Source organism: Lissotriton vulgaris, chromosome 11 (genome assembly GCF_964263255.1).
Source record: "Lissotriton vulgaris chromosome 11, aLisVul1.2, whole genome shotgun sequence".
NCBI classification, from domain to species: Eukaryota; Metazoa; Chordata; class Amphibia; order Caudata; family Salamandridae; genus Lissotriton; species Lissotriton vulgaris.
In genome coordinates this window covers 909,128,100-909,142,702 of record NC_141699.1, presented here as the reverse complement: position 1 = coordinate 909,142,702, position 14,603 = coordinate 909,128,100, and the positions used below count along the sequence as shown (strand labels likewise).

The following is a 14,603-nucleotide window of genomic DNA, read 5'->3' as shown; positions in this document are numbered from 1 at the left end:
CACTGAAGTCTTACCCCGGCTGAAAATGTATATCTAAATAGCAACTTTGTTATACTCATGATCACAGACTGCAGTGTCTATGCTGAGTGAAACGGAATTGCAATTATATTTTTGGACATCCAATTGCAAAGAATGCAGAAAGTAACATTAGCTATTTATTTAAAAAAAATAAAAAATACTAGTGCCACTATATAGTCTTGCTGGACTTTCTAGGTGATGATTGTATGTCAATTCAGTTTGAAACTAAATCCAAACTCATTTTCTCTTGTCCACTAATTACATATGTTTCTATGCATTTTATAAAGCAAGGCGATTTTGTTATAGTCTAAGTTTATTGTGCAACTGTGAAAGAGAAAAATAACTAATTTAAAAACACAAATCAAAGTAAAACTGCTTAAAGAAAGACTTTTATATACAGAGGATTCAACAAACATTTACTTAAAACCACAATTTACATAAAATTACAATTACCTCTTACTACAAGATATCGTTCAATCGCTTGGACCAAAGCCAAAGGATCAATTTTAACAGGCCCTCCTTTCCACTGTTTGACATTCGTACAATCTGGATGTCGCTGCAACTGGCATTTCAATTGATGAGTGTTGAAAAATTTCAATGCTTGGGATCCTCTGTTAAGAGAAAAGCTCAAGATAATACATTAAAACGTTTCTACCGGAAGAGAAATGGAATGAATCAATTCACATACATATGACAACTCTTAATTAACATTAAATATTCCTGAGTCAGTTTTACAGATATGTAACATATTACACATCTATCTGCATCATAAAGGGCCATTGGGAACACAAACTATTGGGCTGATACACAAAATTAGAGTTGCTGATTATAGATCTCTAAGATGTAATTTTTACCAAGGGGTTGCAAGTGACATAGGCAAAAGAAGCGAAGTGAGTGGTCTATAATGTTACTTAAAATGCTGAAGTGTAAATACCGGTTGACACCTCCTTGTCTACACACTGATGCTGTGTGTGGTGTTTGTTTACAACTGTGGTAAATGATATCTGTTTTCAGAAGCGGTGGAGATCCCAGCACCCAGACAGGTGAGAAATACTTTCATATAGTGCCAACATAGGATGGACAAAGTACAACAGCTTCCACACATGTTGGTTTTAAAGACTGATACACAAGGAGTTATATGTCCTTTGTTTTCAAGGGGCAACAAGAAAGTTATTACCTTAGCCCCTTTAAGCATTCAAAAGGAAACAAAAGCAGGCTCTACAGTCTAGTGAAATTTCTAATCCTTTATAAACAAGCACTGACAAAGACAATAGGTCAGTCATTGGCTGCCAGACTTTTGGCTTTGCCAGTCCTTGCTTTTGATTCCTAAAAGAAAAAGTATTTTTGACTTAAAAAGCACAAAGTCATTGCAGTCTCTAGCATAAAAGGAACTACTTTGTGTGCAGATGTGAGTCTTGTGAAAGAGCAGAATGCAGCCACTCACAGTGTAGTCAGCCAATGGCTAAAGCGAGCTGACCAGTTGCCCCATGCTGTAGAGAAAAATGTGAGTGAAGAGGGCTTGGCTAAAAGTAAATATATATATATATATATATATATATATATATATATATATATATATATATATATAAAAATATCTACTTGTCCATGGGACAGGTTGCTTCATAAATCCACTTGGCCCTTTGGTGCCATGCAGTACGGATGCAAAATGCAAAATTTTGGCAGGAAACTCATTATATAAGAGTTCTGATATTAGCCTTTCTGATTATGCCAGCGCTCATACCATAGTAGGGGTTGAATACTAGCAATACACTTGTTTTGCCAACCTTTTCACCGCTCTACATACTGGGGCTGGAGGTAGTGGTAAGCAATAGCTCCCCATGGTTGGAATGCCCTTTTGCGTCTGTGCAAACATACTAGCATGTTTTATGTGTTCATCAGCTCGTCTCAAATATATTATCAAACAGAGAAAGGCTGGAATTTTACTCCTGACAAGGGCAGAAGTAAATCTTTTTCCAGGTGTAGGAAGGTGGATACCTGACTATGGTTACCCCAGATTTTTTTTTGCCTAGTGATTAGCTGGTTTTCGACTTAATTGGCCTGGGACCCTGCTAAACAGGGCCCCAGGCTATCTGCTCTTTCTGTAAAATGGACTCCATGTACCCTAGGTACATCTCCAATTGGATATTGGGTCACCTTATCAGCCCCTGGACAGTGTACTATAGGTACCCAGGGCATAGGTGCATCCAAGGCCTACCAGGGGCTGCAAAACAACGAAGGGGGAATGCCAGTACTGATAATATAATAAACGAACCACTTATCAACCAGAAAAATATATACTTCAAGACTGGGAAATGCTATTGAATAGCTACTTTATTCTGCAAAATATATTAAAAAGGTACAATCATTTTAACCTTAGTGGATATAGTCAACACCAAAGAAATTTTGGTGACAAAAATGAAAATAAGGGACACAGCACGAGGTAAAATATCAACCATACAGTCATAAATCATACATATCACAGTCATACCACAAACATTCATACTGGAGTACTTCACACAAACTGGAGAATTCATACACCAGTGGGGGAAGTAACAAGTCTGCTGTAAACTTGTAGAAAATTCAACTCAAAACAATACACTCCTTTGGGTCAAAATAAGTCAATTATTTCTAGATATTTACAAAAGTGAGTGTACAATTGTCAGGACTAGTGAAATACAGTTATAACACTAGAACATCCAAAGGCAGACGAAAACAGGGGGGGGGGGGGGGGCCTAAGCGTTTCGTATCCCTAGTGGTCGGGGGGATTCTCCTCAGGGCCAGGTTATTCAGTGGAAATCGGACCTTAATCCTAGGTATCAAGGTGTCCTGAATGGCAGGAGAATAAAAAATTCCAACGCAGTGGGACCGGGGGTCCCAAGGCTGTGTACTCCTGGGTGGATCGTCACCGTTTGAATCCCAATAGTGTGGAAATTGTTTTCATCAAGGACACCTTACAAGTTTTGAAAGGTTCGTCAAGCCGCGTCCTAGTCCTTCGGCGTTAAATTCAGCGCTAGTCACTTTTTTATTCTCCTGCAATTCAGGACACCTTGATACCTAGGATTAAGGTCTTTTCCATTCACGAATGTATGAATGTTTGTGGTAGGACTGTGATATGTTTGATTTATGACTGTATGGTTGATATTTTACCTTGTGCTGTGTCCCTTATTTTCATTTTTGTCACAAAAATTTCTTTGGTGTTGACTATACCCACTAAGGTTAAAATTATTGTACCTTTTAATATATTTTGCAGAATAAAGTAGCTATTCAATAGCATTTCCCAGTCTTTAAGTATATCTTTTTCTGGTTGATATGTGGTTCGTTAATTATATTATCAGTACTGGCATTCCTCCTTCGTTGTTTTGCTTATTAGGCTCAGCCTTACTGATTAGAGCCAGCCCTAGTTGTTTCTTACCAGGGGCTGCAGCATATTATGCACCCCTGGCTGGCCATCCAAAATGACACAATATGATATGATATATGATAAATGGGACTTGTAGAGCGCACGTACACTTACAGTTTCTTGGCGCTGGAGTGGGAGGGCTGTCCAGTACAGATCGGGTGAACTCGTAAGCTAAAGAGAAGAGCTAAGTTTTCAGGAATTTTCTAAACTGGGCATAGGATGGGAGGAGGCGGAGTGCGAGGGGAAGGGAGTTCCAAAAGAGAGGGGCCTGGGTGGAGAATCGCAGGCCTCCATGTTTTTTTATGCCTGAAGGGGCAGGGGGTGAGAAGATTGTGGTTTGAGGAGCGGAGATCACGCTGGGGAGCATAATGGTGCAGGAGAGAGGAAATGAAGGAAGGTCCCTGGGAGGAAAGAGCTTTGTGAATCAGGCAGCCAAGTTTGAAGAGGCTGCGCTGAGCAACTGGGAGCCAATGAAGGTTCTTTTAAAGGGGCTTGGTGCAGGTGGATTTTGGCAGACCATAGACCAACCTGGCTGCCTGATTCTGGATAAGTTGAAGACGTTTGGATTGATATGCTGGTATGCCCGCATATAGGGAGTTCGCATAATCAATGTGGGAAATAAGCCCCAGGGTGACCTGTACAAGGGCTTCGTGAGAAAGAAGCCTACTAATTTTACGGATGCGGCGCAGGTGGTAGAAGCAGGTCGATACAACTGAGTTAATTTGCACCCTCATAGAAAGGTCCTGGCAGATGGTGATACCTAGGCTCCTAACAGTGTCAACAGGGGAGGGAGAGGGGCCAAGTGAGGGTGGGCAAAAGGAAGAGTTCCAAGGGTTCCCATGGGGGCCGGTAAGAACTAACTCAGTTTTATCGGGATTAAGTTTGAGCTGATTGAGATTCATCCAGGAGCTAATGAAATTCATGACAGAGTGGACGTTTTGTATGAGGAGGGGGAGGAGTCAATGCTAAAAATAAGCTGAAGGTCGTCCGCGTAGTTGAAAATGGTGACAGATTTTTGTTGAAGCTCCGAGATAAGGGAGCGGATATAGAGATTAAAGAGAAGTGGTGAGAGTGAGGAGCCCTGCGGGACTCCACAGGCAAGATGCTTTCCCACTGAGGAGAAGGGTGGGAGGGACACTGCCTGAGTACAGTCCTGAAGAAAGGAGGTAATCCACTTCAGTGGTAGCCCCTGGATGCCTGCGTGCTCGACACGTTCGAGTAGGATGGTGTGGTCTACAGTGTCAAACGCCGTCAACAAATCCAGGAGCACCAGAGCCTGGGAGATGTTCTGAACCAACCCCTTTCTTAGCTCCTCATGGACGGCCAGGGCGATAGATCGGTGGAGTGCTGAGGCCTAAAGCCAGCCTGATGAGGGTCAAGGAAGTGGGTCGATTCAATGAATGTGCTCAGACGGTTGACTACATAGGCTTCCAGAACTTTGCCCAAATAAGGGTGGAGGGAAATTGGGCAGAAATTGGGGAGGGTGTTGGGATCTGCTCCAGGTTTCTTCAGGACGGGTGAGACCACTGCTGTTTTGAAGGGGAGGGGGACCACCCCTAAGGAAAGGGAGTTATTTAAGAGAGAGAGAGAGGGGGCACGGCTGATGTGGGGAGGACAACTATCCTGGGGGGAGCCCGACTTAATTTTCCCAAGGAGAGAAAAGGTGTCTTCTGTAAGTGTGGGGAACGTGAGGTAATGAGCAGGGTTGGGAGGGGCCGCGGTGGAATGTGGTATAGTAACAACCGTGGGGATACTGTTTTTTATTGTAATGATTTTCTCGATAAAATAGCTATTGAGAGAGTCGCAGAGGAGTTGGGATGGAAGGGATTTAGTAGTGACACGGTCAGGTTTAACCAGATTGAAAAGATAGTTTTCGATTTGCAGCTGGAGCCAAGTATTTTTGCAGAGAAGTGTGTGGATTTAGCCGTCAGGATGGCCACTTTGTACTCATATAGGGCCTTCAAGAACAGAGTTTTTTTGGGGGGCAGTAATGAAGCCTCCACTTGCGCTCCAGTTGGCGCAAAGCGAGTTTCCTGTCCCTAAGGTCTTTGGTAAACCAGAGTTGGGGGTTGTGGGGTCTCTTTGTTTTTAAAGCCATGAGAGGGGCAAAATTGTCTCTCGCCTGGATCATCCAGGAGGTGAGAGCTTCGGCCTGCGTGTGTGGTGAACATTGAGGATCCAAGAGGTCAGGAAAAGTAGGAAGGGTGGAGGTGAGGTTCGTACAGATGGAGGGGATGTCTACATGCTTCCAATTTCTAACCATGGTGGGGACAGCTGTATGTGTAGCAGTGGTGATCGGTAGGCTGATGGAAAAGGAGACAGAATAGTGGTCAGACCAGGCGCAGGGGAATACACGGAGGTCGAGAATGTCCAGATTGAGACTCCAGGCCTGATCCAAAGTATGCCCTTTAATGTGGGTGGCTACTTTGATGTGTTCTAAAAAGTTAAGCCCAGAAAGTAAGTCCACACAACTGGCTGATCACTCAACTGGGGCAAGGTGGTGTAATCACCCCTTGCTTAGATATAGTATACCTATATCTAAACCTATATCTGGACACATATACACCTATAAGTCACTCCTATGGCAGGCTTTAACCATCCTGGAGGCAGAGTGCTTGGTTTTATGTGAGATGGTGCTCTAGCATGAGCTGAGCCGGTCTGCAGCTTTCGGAACCGTCCCTTAGCTGTTCTGGGATATTGCCATACCATATACTCTTAAGTGCATTATAATCCTCGAGGTTATTTGCTAAGGTTTGCCTGTATCAAAACATGTCGTGTAAGGTATCATACGCTTTGGAATACTACCCCCTCGCCAGTCCTGGCGACGGGGGTAGCATGCCACCCTTCTAGAGGGAGAAGACATGTTACTTTGCTTAAACGCGGTTAAATCTAACCACAGCCTCACAAAATGGATGCTGCTGCCACAGACACAAGTCTGGCCTCCTGCTGCTGACCGAAACTCCGGCAGGGGAGGCCTGGACAAATAGTATCCTGTCACAGGGAGGTGTTACACCGCCCCACCCCAGATAGGAGATAGTGTATTGGGGCAGGGAGGGCTGAATGAAACTAGACACTGCCTGGGGCGCACAAGGCGTCCCATGCATAGCCCATTTCAAACCGGTGCTGGGGCACTCCATGCCCAGCTCTGGCGCGAAACTGGACAAAGGGAAAGGTGCAACCACCCCCTTCCTGGGTCCCACCCATAGGAGGGACCTAGCAGGTGAGCCAGCCCCTTGATTTGGAATAAAGGTAGGAGCTGTGCCAATGCACATCAGATCATCCTGACTGAAACTTTGAAACGAAACTCTGGACCCTTCGACATCTTACTCAACGTAGAAGACTGAAGAATCTCCCTTGTGGTCAAGGAGTGGTCACCCTGTGCAAGCAGGCACCATCAGCGCATCAAGACTTTCTTTGCTGTTGCTCCCGCCGGAGCTCGAACGACAGAGACCGACAAGACCTGGACTCCCAGAACTTCAAACAGCCTGATCCACAGTCCTAGCAAAGCTGAGACCCGTGAGGGAGACATGAGACGTGGGACCGGCCATTTTGAAAAGTCGACGAAATGCTTCCTGTGCAGCTCCCGAGGCTCCCTAGACGCTGTACTTTGGGGTTTGAGAAGCCCCAGCCCAGAGCAGCCTGTGCTCCAAAGATCACCTCTCCACACTCACCGAGTGCTGCGTGGGGCCCTTTTGCACTTTTCATGCTCGGCGCGTTGTCCGGTCGCTTGCCCGTTGGCTAGTGGCCTCTGAGACGACTAACCTACGATTTTGAACTGCTGGTCTGGTTGCTCCAGACTGGCCCTAGCTCCTCTGAAAAGGAGCCACCGATCTGACCTTCCCGGTCCGATCCAGAAGACATCTTCAAGTCCTGCGTGGGTTGCATTTGCCAAGGCTTGGTGACTCAGATTCGAGAACCGACACTGCCGACAGCAAGAGCCTTCGTGGGACAGCTTGTGTTCACCAGCTGGTCATACTCGATCCTTCCTGGTCATTGTAGCAGCGGAGACAAACTACTCGACAGCACCTGATTGCAACCCGACATAACCTGGTACTGTCCTGGTTCCGTCCTGGTTCCGTCTTGGTTCCATCCTTGTCACTGGCTAGTGACCCAGACTCTGTCCCTTCTGCTTTCAGGTAATCTACATCTTCGATCCACCCTTGGATCCAACCGGACTCTTCTCTCCTGATCGCCAGCAGCATCTTTTCCTCCAGGCTCCATAGAACTCCATGACGAAACCAGACGCACTTTGACACTTAGGCACCCGCTTCCTGTGGGTGAGGTAACAAGAGTACTCCGGTGCTCCTGTAGTGGTTTACACCTCTAGTGTCCTAGTTTTAAGTGGTTAAGTTCTAGTCCAGTCGGAAGACTTCTAAATCAGTAACTTTTTTAACTTTTACGCACCATTGACTTCTATTGGTGCACACGGTTGCCTATAGACACTGCACCCGTATCCTGTGGGCCTCCCCCGACCTAACCTTCGTTATTCCAGTGTAGCCCCAGCTATTCTCAAGGCCCTAGGCCTTACCATTGTTCGTGACGTGGTTCTTATACCACTATTTTAGTATATGGTTTGAGTGGCCACCCGGCCTATCCATATTTGTGCAACTTTTGTATGTTATATGAAGTTCTTTGTTTAACGCTTGTGCTTCTGTCCTCATAAATAGAACAGGGGATTATTCTAGTAATAAATACATATATTTTATAATATATAACTTGTGTGGTGTCCTTTCATTTGATGTTAAAAGGATTGCATATGGTAAAACAGCTGGCTTCACATGCCCTCTTGAGTTTAGCCTAAGACTGCTTTTGTCCAAGCTACCCCTAGGATAGCTGGTCTATAAGGTTGACTTACAACCAATCACCATAAGGGTCGTTTGGACTGGTGCAAGGTGCTCACTAGAATAGTGATCATCATATACCAGGCCAACTTCTCACAGGCAGCAAGAAACTCTTGCACCTGGGCCGGAGTCGCAGACAGACCAGGATAGGACGGGTAGGCCGCGGGACTCCGAGGCTCCAACGGAGCCGCAGGGGAAGGACCCCTGGTCCCCTCGTCCGGGTCCGGAGACCGACGAGGGGGGTCGGAGAGCGTACACGATTCTTCAACTTTTTCTTGTGACATCTCTTACCCGATTCCGAGGGTGAAGTCTTTGACCCTGAGGAGTGATGATGATGGCTCCACGGTCGGTCCCTCGAGCGACCCCTGGACCTCTAACGGCGCAGAGATGACTGCCTGGCCTGCAGCAGCTTTCGAGACCGCTCTTGCAAAGCCTTCGGAGCCATGGCCAGACAGTCGGAACATGACCAGGAGTCATGGTCGCGCTCCAGACAGTAGAGACAAACGCTGTGGGGGTCGGCCACCGACATCGTACGGCCACAGGCCCCGCAGGATTTAAACCCAGACATCCCTACTCAGCACCAGGAGTCAAGACTCAAAGAAGTAGAGACAAAGTCTCAAAAAAGTTTAGTCAAAAAGTGACTAGGGTACGTGCTCTAACCGGATCTGCACTTGTGGCGCGGAATAGAAAGAACTGACATCAGCGCGCATGTGTGGCGCCTAAGTAGTCTCCGTGGCGTCATCTTGGCGCTTATGACGCCAGCGACTGACGCGGAGCCGCACGATGCCACCTACCGACGCGCAGGGGTACTGCTGATGAAATACTTTCCGGCTCCAGTCTGACGCCTGGGGATATTCTAAGGTAAGGAATCTATAATCAACGTGTCTCTTTCAGATGTGGTAGTGTAATCTGGCAGTCAAAGGGGTTGTGCTGCAGGGGGTTGAGCCTAGTTGTCGCAAAGACAAAATAAACATGAAAACTTGCTGTCCTTGACCCAAACTATATGTCCTGGGCGTCGGGCTATAGGAATGCCACACCCCAGATTCTCAACCCCAGGAGAACATTACCATTGGTCATGCCATTTAGTGCAGCATATCTTGAGGACATTGCTGTCTATAGCTCCACTTGGCAGGATCACCTGATTCACTTTGAAAAGGCCCTTGAGGACCTGCCAAATACAGTCCTCACTATCAAGTCAAGCAAGTGCCAGAAAGGACAGGGCTATGTTGTATACTAGGGACACCTTGTAGGTGGTGATCAAGTTCAACCCATGATCCAGGCCATCCCGGACTGGGTAGCTCCAACCACCAACACTCAAGTCAGGTCATTCCTTGGCTTGACTGGGTACTGCAGGAGGTTTGTGAAGGGGTATTGGACCATTGGGCCACCACTCACAGAACTTACCTCCAAGCAGATGCCAAAGAAGATGCACTGGAAAATGTCAAAGTAGTAAACTGGCCAGTGAGCTGTCAAAAGGCGTTTGACACTCTGAAGGAAGCAAGGTGCTCAGCACCCATTATGATAGCTCTAGATTATGCTAAGCAGTTCATAGTGTAGAACGATACCTCTGAACAAGGGATACGAGCGGTCCTATCCCAGTCCAACGATGACAGCAATGACCAGTCTGTTGCTTTCATTTGCAATGGTAATGTTGTCCATTTATCACAAACCTGACGAAGCAATGGTGTGCTAAGTTAATTGGCATATGGAAATCGGAATCTTTGAGATTGAGGGTCGCCATGGTATAGTCTGTGTATAGAGCAGCGGAATGATGTCTTGCAAAGTTGTCATCTCGAAGTGCTTTAATGAACAAGTTACTTACCTTCGGTAACGATGTATTTGTAAGTGACATATGTGGGTATAGATTCCTTACCTTTAGAATTAACCCCAGGCGTCAGACTGGATCTGGACATTTTTTCAAGTGTCAAGGAGTGGGACTCCACGTACCAAGTAGTAGCTGATGTTGCCATTGCCCTGGTGGAGTGGAAACGCAGTCCCATTGGGGCTTCCTTCTTCATCAAGGACTAGCAGATTTTAATGCACAGGACAACCCATTAAGAGATGGTAAGTATTTGCACAGCCCAACTTTTTTAAGCCCCCACATATCCAACAAAGTGTTGATTGTCCACCCGGAATTCTTTTGTGCGGCCGAGATAGAAGGACAGCGCATGTTTTGGGTCCAGATGGTGGAGTCTCCCCTCCTCCTTGGAAGGGTGCGGAGGTGGGAAGAAGTTGGGCCAAGTGATGGTCTGTCCTATATGGAAAGAGGTAACTTCTTTGGGAAGAAAAGAGGCCCTTGTGCGAGGGGCTACTTTGTCCGGATGAACAGCGAGAAAAGGAGGTTTGGAAGATAAAGCTTGAAGCTCACTCACGCTGCGAGCAGAGGTGAAGGCAACAAAGAAAGTGGTCTTCAGAGTGAGGAGCCCGAGAGGACCGTTGTGAAGAGGCTCGAAGGGAGCGCACATAAGATAGGTTAAGACCAGGTTAAAGTTCCACCGGGGCATTATGAACAGAGAAGGAGGAAAGAGGTCGAGTAATGCCCTTTGAAAATCTATTCACAATAGGGGACTCAAAAAGAGAAGGCTGATCAGGAAGGCGAAGAAAAGCAGATATGGCCCAAAAGTAGCCTTTAAGAGTGCCCAGGGCAGAGCACTACAGGGCCAAAGAAAGTATATACAAGAGAACCTCCAAAAGAGGGGCAGAAAGAGGATCCACAGCCTTTGCTGTGCACCATGCCACTAACTTGTTCCATCTGCAGGCTTTTACAGTCTTAGTGGAGGGACGACTGACTGCCAAGATAGCATTACAGACTTCAGGAGGAAGGTCAAAAGCTGTGAACTGTCGCTGCTCAATCTCCACGCATGGAGGTGGAGGCTGGGCAGGTTTGGGTAGAGGACCGTCCCCTGCTGCGGCGACAGAGGATCCTGCCGAAGATGCAGTCTGATCTGAGGATCGATGGCCATGCTCAAGAGTTCTGGGTACCAGACTCTTTGCGCCCAGTCCTCAGTCACTAGAATGACTTGGGCCCGGTCGCGCTTGATCTTCTTTAGCACTCTGGGCAGAAGTGGTACAGGCAGAAAGGCATACAGGAGGTTACAGTTCCACTTGTGACAAAAACTGCCACCGAGAGAGTGCCGCCTTGGAAATTCCGATTCAATGTTCTAAACACTCCCTTGAGCACTACCCCCTCCCTCTCTCCCTCTCTCCCCCCCTTGGGGCTTGCTAATTACAAATTTAATTCATATATTGTCACCGGCAATCAAGCAGTGTTTGGTAATAAATCACATATACCAATCGAAAATTTGCCTTTCTAATTTAGCTTTACTGGTTGTTTCATTTTGTTTCCAGTGTATGTTATCCACAATACACTCTCCTTACGGGGACCCCTTTACATATGTGCCAATATGGTGGGGCACCCCTTCTGTAGCCTCAATAGGAGCGGAAAGCACACTGCGTGGGTCGAGAGGTTGCCGCAAGTCCCAAGGATCTGGCCGTAGCCCTAGAATCCTTGAAGCGCTCGAGCGCCAAGACTTTCTTTTCACCAAAAAGGTGACAGCCATCAAAGGGCATGTCCAGTCGGGTGGACTGGACATCCCCAGAGAAAGCAAACGTCCTCAACCAGGGGTGGCGCCTCAAGGCTGACGTGTAAACCGTTCTGCCCAGAGAGTCAGCGGTATCCAGTCCACACCTGATGGTGAACTTTGCTGAGTCTCTACCCTCTGCCACAACATGGGTGAGAATGGTCCTGGCCGCCTCCAAGCACTGTGGCAGCACTTGCGCACCCGTATCCCACACCATATGGGTATAAGGGCCCAAGAGGCATGCGGTGTTCACCGAACGCAGCGCTAAGCTGGCGGAACAAAACATCTTTCCAAGGTGGTCCAGCTTCTTGGATTCCCTATTTGGGGGGAGCAGTAGGGAATGCATCCTAAAGGACAAGGCTTGGACCACCAAGCTCTCAGGGGTTGGTGTTGGGAGAGGAAAAGTGGGTCGCCCGGGGCCAGACGGTGGCATTGGGCAATCATCCTGTCCACAGGAGCCCTTGTGTTGGGCTTGGACCAAGTGCCCAGAAGGACGTTGTGAGAAAGTGCCCTCTTTCTTGCATGGTATGCCCCCCACTTTTTGCTAAATTGCTGATGTACTTTAACTGAGTGTGCCCTGGGCTCCTGCCAATCAGGTACCCAGGCCTGTGTTCCTTCCCTAAAACTGCATTGAAGCCTAAACCCAATTGGCATCTCTGGCCACTGTCAGCTCCTGGTAAATGGTATCCTAGGTACCCATGGCACTGTGACCAGAGAAGGCCCCTAAGGGCTGCAGGACTTATTGTGCCACCCTCAGAGGCTCTGTGCCCTGACACGCACACACTGCCTTGGCAGGCTCCGTGTCTTGGTGCAGAAAAAAACAAAGTGACATGGCACACATCCCTGTGTGTCATGCCCACATAACACTGCCCTGGCATACATCAGTCAACCCTCTAGCTGGGTGCCCTATGCCAGTGGTGAGGGTACAGGTGCATGAGCCCTGACCCCTACAATACCCAGGGCCATTCCTGGGCATTGTAAGTGCAGTGCTGCCATTAAGAGTATATGGTGCTGGGAGGTTGTCATTACAAACTCCACAGCACCATAATGGCTACACTGAAGACTGGGAAGTTTGGTATCAAACTTCTCAGCACATTAAACTCACACTGATGCCAGTGGGGGATTTAACGAAAAATGCACGACAGAGGGCATCTTAGAGATGCCCCTTGAAACTCGACCAACTCCCAGTGACCTGACTGAGTGGCTGCCGAGGCTGCCACCCTCTGACATGACATGTTTCTGGACCCCTGGGTCGAGAGCTTGCCGCTCTTGAGGGTTGGAAACAATGCACATCCTGGGACGAGGTGCCAAGCCTCCTCCCCAGGATGGGTAGGGTTCACGAAGGAGAAGCTTCAAAGACATACAGCCTTTGTGAGCCTCTCCAGACCAATTGCTGTACTCAGCAACTGGTCCCCACTGGTTCTACCCCCCACTTTCGTCGGGAGACCTTGCGGGAAAAACAAAGTGAGGAAGAGAGGTATGCCCACATCTGCCAACTCCACGCCTAGGGTGGGGGAGGCGAGATGAAGCACAACCGCGAGTCCCTGCCATCTTGAGGAAGGGGAACCCAGCCAACCAGGGACAGGCTCCTGCCCCTCCCACTGGAGAGTGGCAGAATAGGGGGTGTACCCAACACAGGGAAGGTACCCATTGGTCCCTGACCTTTACCTACCTGTAACACCCCTAAATTTAGTATTTAGGGGCACCCTGAACCTTCTTTCCTCAGATACAGCAACAACAAGAAAAGAAGGCCGAGAAGCCATGCAGAGCTGACATGAGGACGACGCCCACCGACTTGGCCCCAGCCCTACAAGCCTGCCTCCCCTCGAACCTGCTCCGGCGAAATCCCGGCGTGACCAGCGGCCAGCAACCTCAAAAACCCTGGAGGACCTGACTGCATTCACTTCCCAAGCTGTTTCTCCCGTGAACACCGGACGTGTTTGAACTGCAGCTTCTGGTGCCAGCCAGAAACCGTGAATCCTGCACACTCTGCACCCGCCGAGCCCAGCCCGTGTTTGAGTGAACAAACCATGAGAAGGCCCCAGTGTGATCCTGACCAGAGATCCGGCAACCCCTGACCTGACTCAAGCCTCTGGACGACACCTGCAGCCTCAATCCAAAGGGCCCCCCCCTACCGCGACCAGAGCAGGTTAGAAAATCCGACGTCCAAAGGCACCCCTGCTCCAGACGTCCCACGGCCTTGTGTGCCCAACCAAGCGGTGCCTAACCATCCCTATACATCCCAATTTACCCCTCAAAGTGGTGGTCACTCCTGGAAGATCCTCGTCCCAGAGTCTGCAGTGTTTCTTTGTCCCAGAGAATTCCAATTGAAATCAACAGGGCACCCGACCTCAAAACAGCACCCTGCACCCGGCTGCCCTAGCGCCGCTGAGGGTGCCCCCTTGGTCTCCAACGTGACCTGAGCTTAACCCTAGGAGCTTTGCTCCCACAACCCTGTGGCCTGCTTGCCAGCCGCCACCAACCGGAGTCCCCCTATTGGATAGCAGTGGGTCTCAACACACTGCCCCCGGCCGCCCGAGTGCCGATGAGGGTGCAACAACAGTGCATCACTGACCCTGGAACACCGCAGAGTCTAACCCCAGAACCCGAACTCAAAAGACCGATTACTTACCTTGAAACCGATAACTAATTTTTCCTCATAGGATAACATTGACACTTTTTTCCCCAAAATGTTTTCACGTGTCGACTCCTGAAAACTGCAAATATTACTTAAAAATCAGCCGAATAACCAAAACCCATTTT

At 48.2% G+C, this 14,603-nt stretch overlaps 1 protein-coding gene across 15 annotated transcripts in view; it reads right to left on the bottom strand.

The window, feature by feature from the left end:
- TRIP12 (thyroid hormone receptor interactor 12) overlaps positions 1-14,603 on the bottom strand; it is a 1,206,981-nt gene that overhangs the window by 297,683 nt on the left and 894,695 nt on the right. For 11 of the 15 annotated variants that reach the window (XM_086944059.1, XM_086944047.1, XM_086944048.1 and 8 more), the window contains one exon: positions 472-644. In XM_086944059.1, the coding sequence (XP_086800185.1) occupies positions 472-644 (173 nt within the window). The remainder of the gene's footprint in view (positions 1-471; positions 645-14,603) is intronic. The other 4 variants (XM_086944053.1, XM_086944055.1, XM_086944054.1 and 1 more) reach the window with 1 other exon arrangement.